The sequence below is a fragment of the Eurosta solidaginis genome, chromosome 5 (genome assembly GCF_040869045.1).
Source record: "Eurosta solidaginis isolate ZX-2024a chromosome 5, ASM4086904v1, whole genome shotgun sequence".
Classification (NCBI taxonomy): Eukaryota; Metazoa; Arthropoda; class Insecta; order Diptera; family Tephritidae; genus Eurosta; species Eurosta solidaginis.
The window spans coordinates 263750495-263771530 of NC_090323.1; the positions used below are offsets into that span (position 1 = coordinate 263750495).

Below are 21036 nucleotides of genomic sequence, written 5' to 3' on the forward strand. Positions count from 1 at the left end.
AAGTTATAGGTCTTCCAAAGTTCGCACTGATTTTTGAAAATTTTTTTTTTCAAGAGGCTGTTGCAGATTTTCTTTCATGTAAAAAAAGGCACACTATGTATGGGGAAAATCTAAAAGTCCATACGGAAGTAAAATTATCAAAAGTCAATTCGAATTTTTAGAGACTTATAACTTGCACTTTGATTAAAATTGATTGGGCTACTAATCTGCATACTCCAGAAAATTCAGGACTCCAAAATTTTCACGAAATTTTGAACTATTACGAAAATGTTTTGAAGATTGGTTTACATAGTTTCAGTTGAAAAATTCAATAAAGTTCTTTTAAATATCGAGAATAAAAAAGAATTTAGTTGACAAAAATTGAAAAAATATTTTCACTGCTATTTTTTTACTCGCTATTATACGTGAATGCTTATTAAGGTATGAGAATTTTCTGGACACATATAAACGTCGACTTAGCATATTAATATATGTATACATTAGACTGGGTCGATTTATTAACCGATATCGCGCCATCGATTTTTCGATAGGATTTGAGCTCAGAAAAAAAAGTTCCACTACGTATACCCAAACAAATTATTTTCGAGCCTGCGAAATTTAATTTTTTGACTTCTAAAAAAATTTTCATTTGATTGTAAAATTTTCATGTATACCCTGTCCGACCGAAAATGTCCGCTAAAAACGTTGGCGATAACAGTTTTTTGAAAAAAAAATACATACATATGTTAATAAATATTTTTTTCTTTTTTTTTCATAAAACTGTTATCGACAACGTTTTTAGCGGATATTTTTGGGTCGGACAGGGTATATATATGAACATTTTTTTAGTAGGTCATGTAAAAAACCTTAAAAATCAAAGTCGAAAAAAGTCAAAAAAATTAAATTTCGCAAGGTCGAAAATAATTTTTTTGGGTATACGGAATGGAACTTTTTTTCCCTTTCGATGGCGCGATATCGGTTAACTTTCGTCCATACAAATCGACCCACCCTAGTATACATACTATATTAATTATGGCTATTCATCACACATAATTCAGATATGGCTACTCTGGTATTGTTTCAAAGTTTACCACAATTAATCTTTATAACACTTTTGGTATATTCATATGAATTTGCTTATTCTTTTTTTTATTTCTATTTTGTGAAGTGTTGGCATTCAAGTTGTTGCTACTGCTGTTGTATTGTTGCGGATGCATATACTTTTTTTGTTTTTTTGGTTTTGGTTGGGTTTTGTTACAACAATAAATCTGCTTATGTCAGAGATTTATTGAAGTTATCAGACCTTTTATGACCCTCAGCATACTTAGCTCGCACACTACCGTTTTAGTGGTATACGCAAATAAAGTCCGACGAAATCTAATTAAAATTTTCAAATGGGTTCATATCGTACGTAGCTTATAGGTATGTAGGTATGTCTTATGTATTCAGCATATTTAGCATGTCAGCATAAAATTGTTATTTCAATGTTAAAACATTCAATTTGGCAGGAAGTTTACATCTAAGGGATCGACTTCAAATATGTTGATTTTGGAAGCTTTCCATGTAAGCATAGCCGAAGGGATCTTTAGACCTCACAATCTTTCCTTTTGGTAGCTACATATCAATTTCCTTGCCATAATAGAGAATTAGTCGACGCTCCGCCGAAGTGGTGGTCGTATTATCCGCATCTTTATATTAATTCCACAAAATTTTATAAAATATGTTTCTAAATATTAATGTCTAAAAAACCACTATGGGCGGTAAAACACAATCATATTTGTCAAATTTTATGGGCCTTAACTGGAAATTATCATAATTAACCGGTTCATTCCAAGAAGCGAAAATAAACTTTCTAGCTTCCTTTCTAGTATACTTACTGTTCTAGTTACAATAAAAGTGTTTTCTTTTTTAGCTCTGTTTAACTTCAACGTTACCAACAGCATTTCTTTTAAGTTTTATATTGTTTTATATTATTTCTCTTGTATTTATAAACTTGTTCCAAACAAATTTAATGGGAAATTTTAAATTGAAGTTTTCTAACTCTCCGAGAGCTTGGTTTAACTGGTTTGAGAAAAGCCACACGCAGCATTCAAGTATATTCTAGAGACTACCTCGGGATCATTTCGGGACTACTTTAAGAATCTTATCGAAAAAACTTCGGATTAATCTCGGGTTTTTGTATCATTTCGAATTGAATTTTAAGCCTATTTCAGTAGCATTCGGGACTACGTTTTAATTTCGGATCTGTTTGGGAATGTTTTTGGTAGTTATCATTTTGGGAGATTCTCGAGCGTTTGGGAGTTTCCTTTGAAATAGGGATCATTTCGGAACTAATATGTAATGGCTTTAAGGATCATTCCAGTTTTATTTATTGTTTATTATTTCATACTTCCTGATCATATCGGGAGCGTTTTCGGAACTATTTCGAGAAGAGAAGGAGCCTGTTCCAGGGACTATTTAATTTCGAGCATTTGGAGATCACTTAAGAACTGTTGCAGGATTGTCTTAGAGAATTGTTTAAGAAAACATAGTGATGACTCGAAAAAATCAGGATTTGTTTGGAGATTATTTCCAAACAGTTTCCGTGCTATTTCGTGATTTTTTTAAGGATAATTTCACGAATATTACCCGATAGTATCAGAATTGTTACTTCATGATGATTTTAAACCTGCTTTCACAATCAGTTTTAGATTAGTCGGGAACTGTTTCGGGATTGTTTTTATGGTCAATTTGATACCATTTAAAGGCTATTAAAATATTTTCCGGCATTATCTGAAGATTATTAAGACTTTGTTTTCAAGGTCAGTGCGGGATCATTTGGTATTAATTTTCGGATCTATTTCAGATCTATTTTTTGAGATCTTTTGATAACTTGTTTGGTATAGTTTCGGGAATTTTTGCAGGATCACTTCTATACTATTTCAGGATATATTCAAATACGCATTAATGAAGTCTTCATAAAGAATCTATTTTAATTTTCTCATCAAAAAATCTTATATATTATTTCTAATTGCTGTTTTATGTACAGGTCCAATTTTCGCTCTTATTTGGAATCCAAATCTATAAATAAAGTTTTGGTTGTAAAGATGAAGATTCGTGCTTTTAGCGAGCTTTGGGCATTATTGGCCGTAGTGCTTTTGTTTAGCTATATTTTATTAAAATAATTTGTTAAAAATAAACGATTGTGAGCACACAAAGAAATCTATTTGTACTATGGCACTATTGTGAGTATTTGATTAGAACTAACACTGCATTACCGGCAGTTGCTAACATTTGCCAGATGGCAGCGCAATCCCATGTAAGTTTTTATTGATACATGATTGATAGAACAGCTGACTTCTGTTGATATTTGATATGAGATGTTTATATTAGTTGTGCAATATGCGCACGGGTCCGGCTAGTAGTATAAATTGCCGCTTGATTAAAAGAAAAACAAAAGACTTAAGCAACGAACTTGCATTTATTTTAGTAAAATAAAAGTTTCGGAAACAAGTTTCGCCATCCAAGAAGCACAAAGAGTCTAGTCAACATACTGGAAAGCAGCTCTGAATAGCAGCGAAATATGCTATTTATGTACACAAAGGTCATATTTTGGTATGAATATATGTATAACTTGCTCATCATATACTAAATACCGTTGACTTTCCAGTTGTATTTGCCTTTAACATTCACTAAAAATTAAGCGTTCAAAATCCATTCTGCACATTCGACCTGTAGACCTGGTAGCAAAGAACATAGCATTAACAACTGCAATCAGGCTCGGTGCCGCGGAGCAGCTTGAGCGCCGACCATACGGCCATAGTAGTATAGCGTCATCAATCACAAGACGAACAGAATACCTGATTTCCTATTTGCGCTTCGAGGACGATCTTAAGGACACAATAGAGGTGGACGGTTGGCGCAAGGGTGCGCAAATGGTGGACGAGGCGATACATGCGTACACAGATGGTTCCAAAGTAGTGGAAGGAGTAGGGTCTCCGGCATACTGTACTGATCCGGAAATAAGCAGATCCTACAGGCTGCCGGATTACTGTAGCGTTTTCCAAGCGGAAATATTAGCCGTAACCTAAGCAGTAGAAACCTGGAAGAGAATAGCTTAAGCTGCAACCGTGTTAACTTTTATATCGACAGTCAAGCAGTAATTAAGGCAATAAGCTCGCATAGCACAGCATCTAAATGCGTGTTAGAGTGTATGCAGTCTCTGGAGAGAATCGGGACAGGGAGAGGCATACATCTATATTGGGTCCCAGGGCATATGGGAATAGATGGGAATGAATAAGCGGACGAACTAGCTCTAAAGGGCGCATCCCATAAAGCTTGCTTCGTAGACGTCCCAATTAGACTGGGAGATATTAAGCGAAGGCGAGAGGTGCACATGATCGATTAAGCGGGAAAGGCGTGGGTTCAAGAGCGGGGCTGTAAAGTGTCGAAGATTATGTGTAGGTCTTACAACCTTAGTCTAACAAAGTTGCTTCTATCATTAAAAAGAGAGGACTGTAGACTTATGACGGATATTCTGACTGGACACTGCTTTCTGGCGTCACATGCCTTTAAATTAGGCTTGGTCAGTGATAGCAGATGTAGGAAGGGCGAGTTGGAGGAGGAAACGATCGAGCACATTCTGTGCTCGTGCCCTGCACTTGCCAGGGTAAGACTCCAGCTATTAGGAGCGATACAGCTATCAGATCTAGCAGCAGCAAGGGCTTAAGTCTAGGAAGATTCTAGTATTTGCCAAGAGGTCGGAGTTATTTTATAACAAAGGTCCTGGTTTTTGATGGGGTTTTTCAGTTTGGTCGTTAAAATAAACTTCTGGTAACACTACGGACTCAATCAGTCTATGTGAGGTCCTCATGGACCGGCCAGTTCAACCTAACCTAAGCGTTGAAAATACATAACGAAAATATTCTAACTTTGAATACTTAACGTAGTTTATAATTATATTATCTTTGCAAATAAGTTTGTTAAATTAAAAAAAAAGACAATACCACTTTTTGGCAAATTGTACGATTTTTATGGATTGCAAACTAAACCAAAAACCAAAAACCAGTTTGCTAGTTTTTTATTTTAATGATTTCAATTTATGAAATCCTTTTTTTGTTCGTTTTTCGGAAATTGGAGCGACTACTTTTTGAAAAAAAATCGAAAAGAGTTCATATTAAATACATCACGATAAGTTCAATAATTATTTTATAAAGCAACAAAACAACGATATGATTAAATAGATCAAGAATTATAAAATATACATTCCAATGTGACCACTTTTAAGAATTTATGATGATTCCTCTGTTGTTTTAACATTTATATGAAAAGAACATAAATTTGTATTAATCATCTTCAAATTAAAATTATGTTTTTGCAAAACTGCATATTTTAATTGGGCATTCTCGTCCCACAGCTTTTAAAAGAGCTCTCTAAAGCATCAAGGGAAATCTTTGCTATTTCAAAAGTTAAAACCAGTTGCGAATCTTAATTTCAATTATTATTTACATTTTTTCTTCCTTTTTGAACATACTTCTCTGATATACATAAAATTATTTTTATTGTTTATTTAAGCTTGTGTGCGTTATTTTTCACCTATCCGATGCGTCCCGAAACAAATGAAATGTGCAAAAGTTTGACAACAAGATTAATGACCGTGATATAGTAGATTGCAAAATTATGCAGCAATATTAATCTAGATTTCGTGCTTAAGCTAAACTAAAACAGTTTAATTTATGACATGCCTAAAATTTACGCCTTTTTTATACCTTTCATGAACATGAAATGGTATATTAACTTTGGTCCTATGTTTGTAACGTTGAGAAATATAGAAGATAGGCTCACCATTAAGTATACCGAATTGATCAGGGCGACGAACTGAGTTGATATAGCCATGTCCGTCCGTCTGTCCGTCCGTCCGTCTGTCCCTCAAATTTTGAGATATCTCAATGATATTTGGCACTAGGATGTATTTTTGAATTATATTAGACATTTGTCGGATCCGGTACGATCGGACCACTATAACATATATCTCCCAAACAACCGAACGAGAAACTCAGTGATGTATATTCTAATATATCATAGAAGATATCTTGAAAAAATCACTTTGATCGGAGCTATATATAGTATATATCCCATACAACCGATCGTTCCGATAGAAAGATTTTTGGCAATTTCTCCCTTAATTTCCAATATAAAAACGTTAAATTTGGTGATATTTATTCTAATATATCATAGAAGATTTCCTGTAAAAATCATTTCGATCGAAGGTATATATAATATATATCTCATACAACCGATCCTTCAGATAAGGTGGTTTTTGCCATTTTTATACTCAGTTGAGCAGAGCTCACAGAGTATATTAAGTTTGATTGGATAACGGTTTGTTGTACATATATAAAGGAATCGAGATAGATATAGACTTCCATATATCAAAATAATCAGGATCGAAAAAAAATTTGATTGAGCCATGTCCGTCCGTCCGTCCGTCCGTCCGTCCGTCCGTTAACACGATAACTTGAGTAAATTTTGAGGTATCTTGATGAAATTTGGTATGTAGATTCCTGAGCACTCATCTCAGATCGATATTTAAAATGAACGATATCGGACTATAACCACGCCCAGTTTTTCGATATCGAAAATTTCGAAAAACCGAAAAAGTGCGATAATTCATTACAAAAGACAGATAAAGCGACGAAACTTGGTAGATGAGTTGAACTTATGACACAGAATAGAAAATTAGTAAAATTTTGGACAATGGGCGTGGCACCGCCCACTTTTAAAAGAAGGTAATTTAGAAGTTTTGCAAGCTGTAATTTGGCAGTCGTTGAAGATATCATGATGAACTTTGGCAGGAACGTTACTGCTATTACTATATGTGCGCTCAATAAAAATTAGCAAAATCGGAGAAGGACCACGCCTACTTTTAAAAAAAATTTTTTTTTAAAGTAAAATTTTAACAAAAAATTTAATATCTTTACAGTATATAAGTAAATTATGTCAACATTCAACTCCAGTAATGATATGGTGCAACAAAATACAAAAATAAAAGAAAATTTCACAATGGGGGTGGCTCCGCCCTTTTTCATTTAATTTGTCTAGGATACTTTTAACGCCATAATTCGAACAAAAACTAACCAATCCTTTTGAAATTTGGTATGGGTATAGATTTTATAACGTTAACTGTTTTCTGTGAAAATGGGCGAAATCGGTTGATGCCACGCCCAGTTTTTATACACAGTCGTCCGTCTGTCCTTCCGCATGGCCGTTAACACGATAACTTGAGCAAAAATCGGCATATCTTTAATGAACTTAGTTCACGTGCTTACTTGAACTCACTTTATCTTGGTATGAAAAATGAACGAAATCCGACTATGACCACGCCCACTTTTTCGATATCGAAAAGTACGAAAAATGAAAAAAATGCCATAATTTTATACCAAATACGAAAAAAGGGATGAAACATGGTAAGGTAATTGGATTGTTTTATTGACGCGAAATATAACTTTAGAAAAAACTTTATAAAATGGTTGTGACACCTACCATATTAAGTAGAAGAAAATTAAAAAAGTTCTGCAGGGCGAAATAAAAAACCCTTAAAATCTTGGCAGGTACTACATATATAAATAAATTAGCGGTATCCAACAGATGATGTTCTGGGTCACCCTGGTCCACATTTTGGTCGATATCTGGAAAATGCCTTCACATATACAACTACCACCACTCACTTTTAAAACTCTCAATAATACCTTTAATTTGATACCCATATCGTACAAACTTATTCTAGAGTCACCCCTGGTCCACCTTTATGGCTATATCTCGAAAAGGCGTCCACCTATAGAACTAAGTCCCACGCCCTTTTAAAATACTCATTAAAACCTTTCATTTGATACCCATATCGTACAAACATATTCTAAAGTCACCCCTGGTCCACCTTTATGGCGATATCTCGAAAAGGCGAACACCTATAGAACGAAGGCCACTCCCTTTTAAAAATACTCATTAACACCTTTCATTTGATACCCATATTGTACAAACAAAAACTAGGGTCACTACTGGTCCACCTTTATGGCGATATCTCGAAACGGCGTCCACCTATGGAACTAAGGATTACTCCCTTTTAAAATACTCAGAAACACCTTTCATTTGATACCCATATCGTACAAACGCATTCTAGAGTCACCCCTGGTCCACCTTTATGGCGATATCTCGAAAAGGCGACCACCTATACAACAACCACCACTCCCTTTTAAAACCCTCATTAATACCTTTAATTTGATACCCATATCGTACAAACACATTCTAGTCACCTCTAGTCCACCTTTTTGGCGATATTTCGAAACGGCATCCACCTATAGAACTAAGGCCCACTCCCTTTTAAAATACTCATTAACACCATTCGTTTGATGCCCATATTGAACAAACAAATTCTAGGGTCACCCCTGGTCCACCTTTATAGCGATATCTCGAAACGGCGTCCACCTATGGAACTAAGGATTACTCCCTTTTAAAATACTCATTAACACCTTTCTTTTGATACCCATATTGTACAAACAAAAACTAGGGTCACTACTGGTCCACCTTTATGGCGATATCTCGAAACGGCGTCCACCTATGGAACTAAGGATTACTCCCTTTTAAAATACTCATAAACACCTTTCATTTGATACCCATATCGTACAAACGCATTCTAGAGTCACCCCTGGTCCACCTTTATGGCGATATCTCGAAAAGGCGACCACCTATACAACAACCACCACTCCCTTTTAAAACCCTCATTAATACCTTTAATTTGATACCCATATCGTACAAACACATTCTAGTCACCTCTGGTCCACCTTTTTGGCGATATTTCGAAACGGCATCCACCTATAGAACTAAGGCCCACTCCCTTTTAAAATACTCATTAACACCATTCGTTTGATGCCCATATTGAACAAACAAATTCTAGGGTCACCCCTGGTCCACCTTTATAGCGATATTTCGAAACGGCGTCCACCTATGGAACTAAGGATTACTCCCTTTTAAAATACTCATTAACACCTTTCATTTGATACCCATATCGTACAAACGCATTCTAGAGTCACCCCTGGTCCACCTTTATGGCGATATCTCGAAAAGGCGACCACCTATACAACAACCACCACTCCCTTTTAAAACCCTCATTAATACCTATAATTTGATACCCATATCGTACAAACACATTCTAGAGTCACCCCTGGTCCACCTTTGTGGCGATATCTCGAAACGGCGTCCACCTATGGAACTAAGGATTACTCCCTTTTAAAATACTCATTAACACCTTTCATTTGATACCCATATCGTACAAACGCATTCTAGAGTCAACCCTGATCCACCTTTATGGCTATATCCCTAAATGGCGTCCACCTATAGAACTATGGCCCACTCCCTCATAAAATACTCTTTAATGCCTTTCATTTTATACACATGTCATACAAACATATTCCAGGTTTTCCCTCGGTTCATTTTCCTACATGGTTATTTTCCCTTATGTTGTCACCATAGCTCTCAACTGAGTATGTAATGTTCGGTTACACCCGAACTTAACCTTCCTTACTTGTTTATATTATATTTGTTTTAAAAATAGTTTAGGTATGTAGATCTGTTCACTATATATTTCTTATCTTATACATCCGATTATTTGGAGATTACGAACGGGATAAGATTATTGTTCAGCCCCATTCATGAAAGTTATGAAGTCTTCGACACAGCCGAAGACAGTCGCGTCCTTACTTGTTTTAAATTGTTGTTTAAACTTAGCCGTAGACACTTTTCCTTATTTAATAGCAATAAGCAACTGCTTCGAAAATTATTGCCTTGAGGGGCTTTATTAACTACTGTGGACTGTTACAATCACAATGGACCCCAGCGGATTGGAGGGCTTAGAATATACCCACGGTAGGTATGCCTGTCGTAAGAGGCGCCTAAAATACCAAATTAATTAAAAGGGTTGCGAGTGCAATATGTATATAGCTTCCCCAACCCAATTGTCAACATCACCTACCTGTGTCCAATCCTGTTTCATCAACAGCCGTGGCTCTGGCGACCCCGAACTCCGGATGGATCTTCAGGGTGGGAGGGTGGTATGGCCTAGAAGGTTTTATGTGGTCATACCAAATCGTTCCCGAGATGGTCGGGCTAGTACTTTTATGGTGCTTGTTAACGGAACGTACCGGATCTGCATCCAGCAAAGGACCATCAACATCGATAACACTCTCCAAGACATTCGGGGAGTGTCCTTATCGCTACAACAACAAAAACATTCACAATGGGCAATAAACTCATGTTTGTGTGACATTTTGGAGTTTGGCAGTACTGGTCAGCTCCAGAATGGCCCATAAACTCGAGTTGAATTTAGCAGTCTACAGTAATTAATATAATATAGAAAAAACTACTTATTACTATTAAAAAAGGATAGATAACACCGACGAGATGAGAAAGAGTGGAGTTTGTTTTAAATTGTGACAGCTGGAACACCTCGAATTTTTATACACAAATGTTTGCCATTTTGTTACTAATAGCATAGTACAGTAATGTCTTAACCCGTTGGCTGCCAGTGATTCACCGATGATCACATCAAAAAAAATACCTCTTGTGCCACCTACATATAAGTTTGGTTGGTTACGTTTAGCAAGTAAGAATAAAAATTTCTACCCACAATGATGTCGAGACATATGATGAAGCTTTATGAAACTCCTGTATATGGACCAATTTGATTATCTATGCATTTATTACGTAAACGCGTAGCGACTTTGATTTTTGACCAGCAGCCAATGTGCCAAATTACTATTACTAGGATGTCAGTGATGTTGGCAGCCTTAGGTAAAAATTTTGGAACGAATCCGTTACTATTGTTCGGAATTTTTTGAAACCACTTAGAACTAATTTCATTTTTGGAAGTAGCTGGTGACTGGTTCGGAAAAAGTTTGGCGGTATTTTTTAACTTTTTGTTTATCAGTTTGAAACATTATTAGTAAAATTTGGGACATGAGCATAAAAACCTATTCTATTTCAATCATGACATAAATAAATACCAGGTATGTAAGTTCCTGGTGTGGTGGTACCACCTAACAAAGCAATGGTCCTGGGTTCAACTCCCGGGCAAAGTCACATCAAAAATTTAGAAACAAGTTTTTTATTTAAAAAAAAAAGTTTTTTCTAGGCGGGGTCGCCCCTCGGAAGGGATTTAGCAAACACACCGAGTTCATTTCGGCGATGAAAAGCTTCTTAGTGAAAATTCATCTGCCTTGCAGATGCCGTTCGGAGTCGGCATAAAACATGTAGGTCCCGCCCCGCCAATTTGTATGGAAAATTAAAAATAAACAGCACGACGCAAATTAGGATAGAAAGTCGGCCTTAATATCCTCGCAGGTAAGTAGCACACAATATTTATTTATTTTATGTAAGTTCATTAAGTTTCAGCTCGTAATATTTACTCTGAGCATTTTTCCAAAGATCTCATTTGAGATAGTATAACCAAAATACAAGCTAAACCGTTTTGAAGAAATATCGAAACTATCCTGAACTAAGCTTAGAATATGTCTTGAATTGAATCCAAAAATTATAAAATTCGTTTCATAATATTCTTTAACTGATCCCAAAATTACGTTGTGAAATCTTCAAATGCATTTCTAATGCCATATAGAATTTTTCATAAAAAATAGCAGTAAGCGCAAAATCAAAAAGTACGAAAATAAATCCGAGAATAGAAAACAGACGAAGAATAATTCTTCACAACAAGTGCTATTTGATGATGCTCGTAATCACGGACGGTGTCAAGAAAAGGCGAACTGATTCTTAAAGTGTTCGAGAGAGAAAATCTTCTGAAGATTTATAGTTTATATGCGTTACCGATGATCTTGGGCTGCATAAAATGTACGCAGATCTGAGGGTAGTGCAGCGAATAAAAGTACAAAAGCTTCACTGGCTAAGTCAGTGGAGGGGAAAACCACCACTGAGTTGGGAGGGGCAGGTGGGGGAAAGACTTAAGCTCCCTTGGTTCTCCGCAGTGCCCTCAGTTCTCTCGAAACAGTGAAAGCTGGCCTGACTTGTTAAGAAGCGGCTAAAATCGCTTGGGCTGTTAAGCAAGAATTAATGATGATTAAAGTTTCCTAGAAAAAGTATAGCTAACTTCAAAAATTGTCAAGTGGTAGCGAAATTTTTATAGAATTAGAATAGTCCCCCATGTGGTTCCATAAGGACTAAAATGGTTAAATTAGTATACAAAGTATGCCCAAAAAAAGTTTTGAAACATATATGGAAATTAATTTAAATTAGACAACGTTTCTTCCTCGAGGTTTTGTTTCACCAAACTTCAAAAAATTTGGGAAGGGATCAAATATTTCTCATGCAGAAAGTTTTGATAACATTACGATTGCCTGATGATGATTACGTGGCGGTTTTCGAAATGGTACCATCACAAAATGCCAGTAAATGTTTCTTCCTTTTCAGTTTCTCTTGGAAAAATATAATAATTGAATTTTCAATTATTATAAGCCGGTGCAAAGCGCGTGAATTCTTAAATCTATATACATATGACACACTGTGTGTGCGTGTATGTTCGCTATGGAGATGTATTTTCCACACTTCAATCATCACCAAATATTGGCTATAGGTTCCTTCGAAAAACACGAATGTTTTAGGCTAAAAATAATTATGAATATTTAATTATTTTAAGCCAGTGTTAAGCTCATGACTTCTTAGATAATAAGTATAAATTGAACACACCATTAAACAAACAAACATAAATATGTAAAACTGAGCGCGAGTTTACAAAGCTTCTCATTCGCAATGAAAAGGAACTTTACAAAAACAAATCTACATAACACACAAATTAATATAGAGACAGAATGTCTCAATTGTGTTGTTAGTGTAGAAATAAGATAAACTGAATTAGGCCAGGAAACAAATACAAGCAGGATAGCCTAGTGGTTAAGGCAACTGCAATTTAACCGTGTGATTCGCGGTTCGAATCTCGGTGAAACCTTTGATAATATTACGAAATCGCCTGATGATGATTACGTGGCGGTCTTCGAAATGGTACCATCGCAATGTAAATGTTTCTTTTTTTCTTTTCAGTTTCTCTTAGAAAAATATAATAATTGAATTTTCAATTATTATAAGCTCGTGAATTCTTAAATAAGAAGCGAATGAATTATAAATCTGACACATAAGACTGTACGCACGTCTATCGAAATTTAGTGCTGAAACAACAACAACATACAATGTGAGTTGAGCAGTGTTCATCATACGGCAGCGAATATCCCGCTACCCACATACTTGGCTACAACAAACACAGCAAGAAGATGATTAGGAAATTTGTTCTTATTGTTTGTTGTTACATATATTTTTAATTTTGTTTCTACTTGACGGTACATGCTTTAAGAAAATTTTGTTTACACTTGCGGTACTTTAAATTTGTTTACCTTTTCTCCTGCTTTGTCTTTGTTCATTCATCTGTTTTAACATATCATCAGTCGAACAAGTAAATTCATTTGTGTAAGTTGTATTTGTTTATGAAATACATATGTCAATATGTAAAATATCCACCTGCTATTCTTATATTTGCCTAATGTTTGTTATTCTATTTTGTGTTTTTTTAGTCCTGATGATGGTTTCAGATTGAAACCGAAATATCGACCAATTATATAAATTATAATACCACAAAATATATGGCGTTTTATTTATCCTTGCGGCTTTGAGCTCAATAATTAACCAAAAAGTTAAAATATACTTATAGGCCTATTAACAAAACCCAAAAATTAAATAATAAATATAAATTGAACACACCATTAAACAAACAAACAGAATACAAATCTTGAACTTTAGGAAATTCCTTTGTTTCTTATTTAGTGCAATAGTTTTGCCTCCCGAGGTTGTCCGAAAATCACCCAAGAAACTATGCTTTTGCCATCAACTTTGAGAGTAATATTTGAAGAGAGAATTAAGAGCATCATACGTATTCGAAAATACGGGCAGCGAAACGAACACGTCCTTTGATTGGCCATTCGCAGAATGTTCGATATAGAAGGAAAGTCGTCACGGTTCGGTTGAGTTTTTCGTTTGGTTAGATGCACAGTTGCCACACCATGTTTTTATTTGGGGCCAAAAATTAATCAAAAAAAAGGACCAAATCTCAAAGAAATGGACCAAATTTTTGTGTTTTTTAATTCGCTTACAAAGAATTCGGCAATTCACAAATGTGTCGAATTCGTTGTACAATCTTTAATTTCATGTTATGGTAAAGTACAATGCCACACACACTTTCATTTTAACAAAAAGTTTTCTATAAATATATGTTTGAACTAAAAACCTAAGAAGAAAACCCGCCAAAGCCAAACTAGTTCTGTTTTATTTACATAAAAATCTTATTTAAGATATTTTTAAGAATTAAGAGCTTAACACCGGTGAAAAATAATTGCTATTCAATTACTGAGATTGCTATTCAATCATTATTTTCGTTTATTGGGAAAAACTGGAAAGAAGGAAACATTTAATGGCATATTGCGATGGTACCATTTCGAAAACCACCACGTCATCATCGTCAGGAAATTTCATAATTTTTTTTTTTTATTCCAACAGGTTTCACCGCGTATTGAAACATGGTCAAACTGCTGAAATCACAATTGCCTAACCATTAGGCAGTTGTGTTGTATTTGCCATCCTTAAAATATCTTAAGTAAAGTTGAACACACCATTAAACATAAAAACATAAATATCTTGTTTTAAAATAAATGTCTGCAAAATCAGTCCTGAAAGTTAAAAAAAAATTGTTCCCAATAGCTGGATGTTCCATTTTTTTAAATTTAATTCTTTACTTTATGGCGGCCACCGTGGTGTGATGGTAGCGTGCTCCGCCTATCACACCGTATGCCCTGGGTTCACACCCCGGGCAAAGCACCATCAAAATTTTAGAAATAAGGTTTTTCGATTAGAAGAAAATGTTTCTAAGCGGGGTCGCCCCTCGGCAGTGTTTGACAAGCGCTCCGGGTGTATTTCTGCCATGAAAAGCTCTCAGTGAAAATTCATCTGCCTTGCAGATGCCGTTCGGAGTCGGCATAAAACATGTAGGTCCCGTCCGTCCGGGAAAAAGAGAGAAGCACGACGCAAATTGGAAGAGAAGCTCGGCCTTAGATCTCTTCGGAGCTTATCGCGCCTTACATTTTTTTTTTTTTTAATTCTTTACTCTTCCGCACCAATGCACCCCACTCTTTAATTTTCCCATCTATGGCCTAGATTCAACAAGTGAGAGTTTTGAAATGTACACTTTTTTCCATATAATTTGTGTTAGAGAAAAATTCACCTTTCAAAACTCACATTTAGTGAATTTAGCTGCAGTCCCTAGATTAACCGTTGAGAAGTCTTAAAACAATATATAATGCATCCTACGGTCGACAAAGATAGACGGAGATCCAATAGACACGCACATAAACACACAGCGCGTCACCAATCACCATCACCGCTAAAAAGGCAGTGGGCCCAGACGGCATAGCCATGCCGATGCTTAAAAGCCTAAGGAAAGAGGGTTTCAAATATTTAGCGCATGTCTTCAACCTGTCTCTTTCCACCTTTGCCATACCCGAGAAATGGAAAATGGCCAAGGTGGTCCCGCTACTAAAGACTGGGAAACCAGCTAACATAAGTGAGTCGTATCGTCCGATATCTCTCCTATCGCCAATGGCAAAGACGCTTGAAGCCATTTTGCTCCCTTATTTCCAAGCAAATTTGAAGCTAGCCTCTCATCAGCATGGCTTCAGAAAACTCCATAGCACTACCACCGCACTAAATGCCATTAGCACCCAGATAAATTGCGGCTTAAATCAATACCCCCACCATAGAACAGTACTCGTAGCGCTAGACCTAACAAAAGCTTTTGACACGGTCAACCATGGCTCGTTACTGCAAGACCTGGAAGGGTCTACCCTTCCCCCATGTCTTAAAAGGTGGACCGCAAATTATCTGGGTGGTCGGCAGGCATCGGTGCAATTTAGAAACGAAACATCAAAACCAAGGAGAATTAAACAAGGGGTGCCACAGGGTGGTGTCCTATCTCCACTTCTTTTTAATTTCTACATATCTAAGCTACCTTCACCACCGGAAGGAGTCACAATCGTTTCCTACGCCGATGACTGCACAATAATGGCCACAGGCCCAGGCCCAAAGATCGATGTGCTATGCAATAAAATACGCGGCTACCTCCGTGATCTCTCCAGTTTTTTCACCTCGCGAAACCTGGCATTATCACTGACTAAATCTTCCGCGAGCTTATTTACAACATGGACGTCCCAAATGTCGACCATTTTGAACATCCACGTCGATGGCACTACGCTACCGACTGTCCTACACCCCAAAATCTTGGGTGTGACGTTTGATCAGGATCTACATTTTGGTGAGCATGCAGCCGCAATTGTTCCGAGAATTCAGAGCCGTAACAAAATCCTCAAATCCCTCGCTGGCAGTACCTGGGGAAAAGATAAAGAAACGCTCACGTCTACATACAAAGCAATTAGCCAGCCGATTACGTGCTACGCGTCACCCATATGGTCGCCAAGCCTAAAAATTACCCACTGGAAGAAACTACAGGCCTGCCAAAATACTGCTCTCAGAATCGCCACGGGCTGTCTTCTTATGTCCCCAGAACACCATCTGCATAATGAGGCGAGAATACTCCCCATCAGGGAGAGAAATGAGATGCTGACCAAACAGTTCCTGTTGAATACCCAGAAACCTGAGCATCCCAACAGACATCTGATTGATGAACCAGCACCGCCTACTGGCTTAAGGAGTCATCTCCGTAAGCATTTTGAGGAAATACGGCACCTGAGAACCCAGCCGTATGAAGCGAAAAAACACAAGCATGTCCTTGGTTAACTCCATAAACAGGCGTCGGACCTTTATGCCGGGAATTGCCCGGTGAATCCAGTACTTAAAGAAAAGTATCCAAAACTCGCGGAAGAGGAACGCATACTCCCCAGGGAAACGCGTGTCACTCTTGCTCAACTTCGTTCTGGATACTGTAACAGGTTAAACTCTTACCTATCCAGAATCAACCCCGACATACAAAATGTATGCCCCGCTTGCAATGTGTCCCCACATGACACCAACCATCTCTTTAATTGTAATGTGGAACCAACGCCTCTAACACCCCTTTCCTTATGGTCCACTCCTGTTGAAACGGCAAGTTTCCTTGGACTCCCGTTATAGGATATTGATGACAATTTGTGATCGGTCGCGGCTATTAGGTGGGGCGAAGCATTGCTACAACAACAACAACAACAGAAGTCTTAAAAGTGTCAACTGTTTAGAATTGGAAATTTGTCTACGTACGAGGAATTAATTAACAATGTTATTATTAAAATTTCTGGATTCTGCTCTCCAACTGGAATAATTTGGCATAAAGCGTTTATATCAGATCTACGTCGAGCGTTTGTAACGTTATCGTTTTCAACAATGAGTTCTGCTTTACTTGCAATAACAAAAATTCCTTGGGTTAAGATACTTAGTATTCTAATTATGTAAACTTAAACTTTTTAAATATCCAATATTTGGATATAATCATTGTACCTAAAATTACTCAAAACCTGCTTCATATTGATGATATAATATCGACAGACAAACTTTTTCTGATTGATCTAATTACTACAGGCCGGAAATATATATAAACTTTTAATGCCATAACTGATACTGAATATGACAGGTGTATATCAGAAACCTCATTAACTTCCAGACACAAAGATAGACAATATACCCGAATGGCAGTGGGAGGCGAAAAGACACTGTCCACAATAGTCTTGGAACTCCTTGAACTCATCAATTTGTGATTCAAGGTTCGATTCGAGCTCAAGGCCAGAACAATAATTTTTTTCTAATGATAATTATTGTTATTTTTAAATTTTTCTAAATTTGAAAAATTGTATTTTATTTTTGGAATAGCAAGTAGAAATTTTTTCAGACAACCTGTCATAGCTGCGCAGATAGATCCATTTCGAAGGGTGCTAAACCTTCATCATCAGTACGCTTTAGGCACGCTGCGCTAACCATTTAGCTATACAGCCTTGAGCTCGAATCGAACCTTGAATCATTTAACAATAGGCCGATAAAAAACAAAAAACAATTGTTAAAAAACAAAAAAAACAATTCTCATCAATTTGTTTTAGGCTGTGTGCGAAACATTTAAATATCGTCATCCAAAAAAAGGAACACTTTCAAAATTTTTACATAGGAGTTCTTTGTAAAAAATTTGACAAAAATCTATCTCGAAAAGTGTTTGATAACCCATCGAAATATATTGCACCAAAACAAGATTTTCTGATTGGCCGCTTATTTCATCAACAATTAACGAAAATTGGTTTGCTTCAAGATCCAATACTTTTCTAAACTATTTGCTAGGCGAATTGCCATTGTTCTGCTACATTTTAATGATAGCAGTTTTTTCGTAATAAATCTATTGAGGTTAATTGAAAATTATAAGAGGGTTAATGAAGATGTGGAAAATTTTGTGTGCAGTGTTGAACAGTGAAAAAAATAAATAAAAGTACGAAAATCTTGATTACAGCCCAAAACGGACCAAATTGAATAAAAGGGACCAGCGGACCAAATAGGGTTGGAAAGAACCATTTTGGGTCAAAATGGATCAAAGTGGCTGCCGTGGTTAGATCTTAAAAATCTGTATTCAATTATTCTCTATCTTTCATGCAAACTTACCTCTTTTCGCTCGTTGCTGCAACTCTTGCTGCTGCTGCTGCTGCTGCTGTTGCTTTATCTGCTGTTGTTGTTCTTGTTGATTTGATTGCATTGATTCTTGTTGTTTTGACTGTACTGATTCTTCTTCTTGTTTTTTATTAGCATATACATGTACTTTACTAGATACTGGACTATTGACTATGCGCGTACTATTAATGCCGCTACCATGAATGGCGCTACTAAGTGGGCTATTCATTTTGATATGTCTGTTGTTATTGGTGTTGCTGTTCTTCTTCATATAATTGTGATTGCTATTGCCTGAGTTGACAATGCCCAATAATAAAAGTACAAATATAAATGAAACGTGTGTCATTATGATAAATGTTTGTACAAAATTATTGCTGTGGATGATATTGAGATATTGCACCGAAGAATTCTATTATAAAAAATTGTATAACTAATTTGACTTAATACATATATTGAATTGATTTATTTCACTATTTCGTTAACATCGTTTAATAAATTTTTTTTCCAACGATTTGATGTCTAAATTCCTTAATTTTGCATTCGTTAGTTTGACCGGCGCATGTGCACAGTGCGATTAACTTGAGCCGATAATAAAGGTGCGCGGGCAAAATTACCTTTTCAGACTTTTAGTGCGCATGTGCACAGTGCGATTAACTTGAGCCGATAATAAAGGTGCGCGGGCAAAATTACCTTTTCAGACTTTTAGTGCGCAGCTGACGATCACAGCGACACAGGAGCGTTTTACAAGCAATCAAATGTCGCTTTAGTAATGCAACGGTAACTCAAACTTTCAAATGCACATACCAAGTTTATGCTACACAACGAATTGCTTTCATAGCTACCACGGCGTATACTTGTTATTATTTGTGTGGGTGTGTGTGTATGTTTTGTGACACTACCTGCAGCTAGGAGTCTAACTTTTAACTGTAACGAAATTTTAAATCAATAATAAACAAATATACGGAAAACTAAACTTTTTGATTATGCAACAAATACATAAACAAGTTTCGTTGACGGTCGCGCATGCGCAATGGGCGCACTGGGTTTACTTGCAAACTTTGATCTTTAACACTTTACACTTTACAGGTGTGTTATTACACTTGGTTATTTTGCTTTTTAAATTTTATTATTTGTGTCCATTTTCAGTTCATGTACCTATAACACATTCACTTTACACTCACTTTTGTTGGTGTGACGGATCATAGCGCTGACGCGTTGTTAGTTGAATCGGCTTGGCACTCAACCGAAAAAGAAAAGTATTTCACACATTCAAACTCTTTCTTAACTCAAAAGGCTACTTCAGTAGCAGTGACAATATTTGTATGCATATGCTAATAGTGACGTTGACATTTGATAATTGCTGCAACATCAAACATCAATTTAACTTAACCTCCAGCCATCGCCTATATAAATTTGTTCAGCAATACAACAAATTAATTAATTAGTGCACTCTTAAAGCCATCAGCATCATCTCTTCATTGTTTTCGTGCATTTGTTATTGTTATTTTTTGTTTTTGTTTTTTTTTTTTTTGCAAACAAACAATGCACAATAAGTCAATGATTCGCGCTTTGTTTTTGTTCCAATAATATTACCAGCAAGTTTTAATTTTTAACAATCAAGCTGTTGATTTATTGTTGTATTTGTGATGCTGTAACAAAAATGCACTCGCTTTTGTTCAACAGATATGAAACTCCCAAAACTGACCGTTACTAAATTACCTACACAAGTGCTCATTGGCTCTGATGGTCACTCTCAATACACTCACCCTCTTTGCATTATATGCGCTCTTAATTTTTAAGCTAACTCACTTTGTATGTAGTTTGCTCCCTCCAAACTAATTTTTCAATCAACAACTTTTTTTAAATTTTATTTTAGCCTACTCGCATTTTTACTGCCCCGATCTTTATCATTCGCTCAAAGACTTGCGTGCTGCCAACACTTTACTCATTTGCTTCGCGTCATATTTTTATTTTTTTTTTCAAGTCAATTCGTAATTCTTTCCGCTATACAAGTGCTGAGTTTAACGAGCAACCAACGGTCTCTCTGATTGCTTGCTTGGTTATCAACAAACTAACTTTTGGCTACACAACGGAAAGTCACTAACTGTCAATGATTCTCTGAATTGTGCGATTGCTCTTTGTTTATAAATCGAAGCGGTTAAGAGAGTTTGAGTCTCCTGCTCAATCGATCTCTGCTGTTGGGATCTCTTTACTTAAAAGTCGTCTTAAGATTAAATTATAGCGCTTGCATTTCATTATAATTTTTGTTGTTGTATGAGAGGTTATTTCTTCCTGAACTCTATAATACAGTTTTCACACAGATACTTAATGATCTCATTTCACCTTCTA

At 36.3% G+C, this 21036-nt stretch overlaps 1 protein-coding gene across 3 annotated transcripts in view; it reads right to left on the reverse strand.

Moving 5' to 3' along the window:
• LOC137251748 (uncharacterized protein DDB_G0282951-like) overlaps window positions 1-21036 on the reverse strand; it is a 146922-nt gene extending 125886 nt beyond the window's left edge. For 2 of the 3 annotated variants that reach the window (XR_010953335.1, XM_067786555.1), the window contains exons 1-2: window positions 20454-21036; window positions 18682-19061 (exon numbers count right to left, since the gene is read on the reverse strand). Coding sequence is in view for 2 of the 3 variants with exons in the window: in XM_067786555.1 (XP_067642656.1) it covers window positions 18682-19061; window positions 20454-20464 (391 nt within the window). In the remaining variant the exon portion in view is untranslated. The remainder of the gene's footprint in view (window positions 1-18681; window positions 19062-20453) is intronic. The other variant, XM_067786554.1, reaches the window with a different exon arrangement.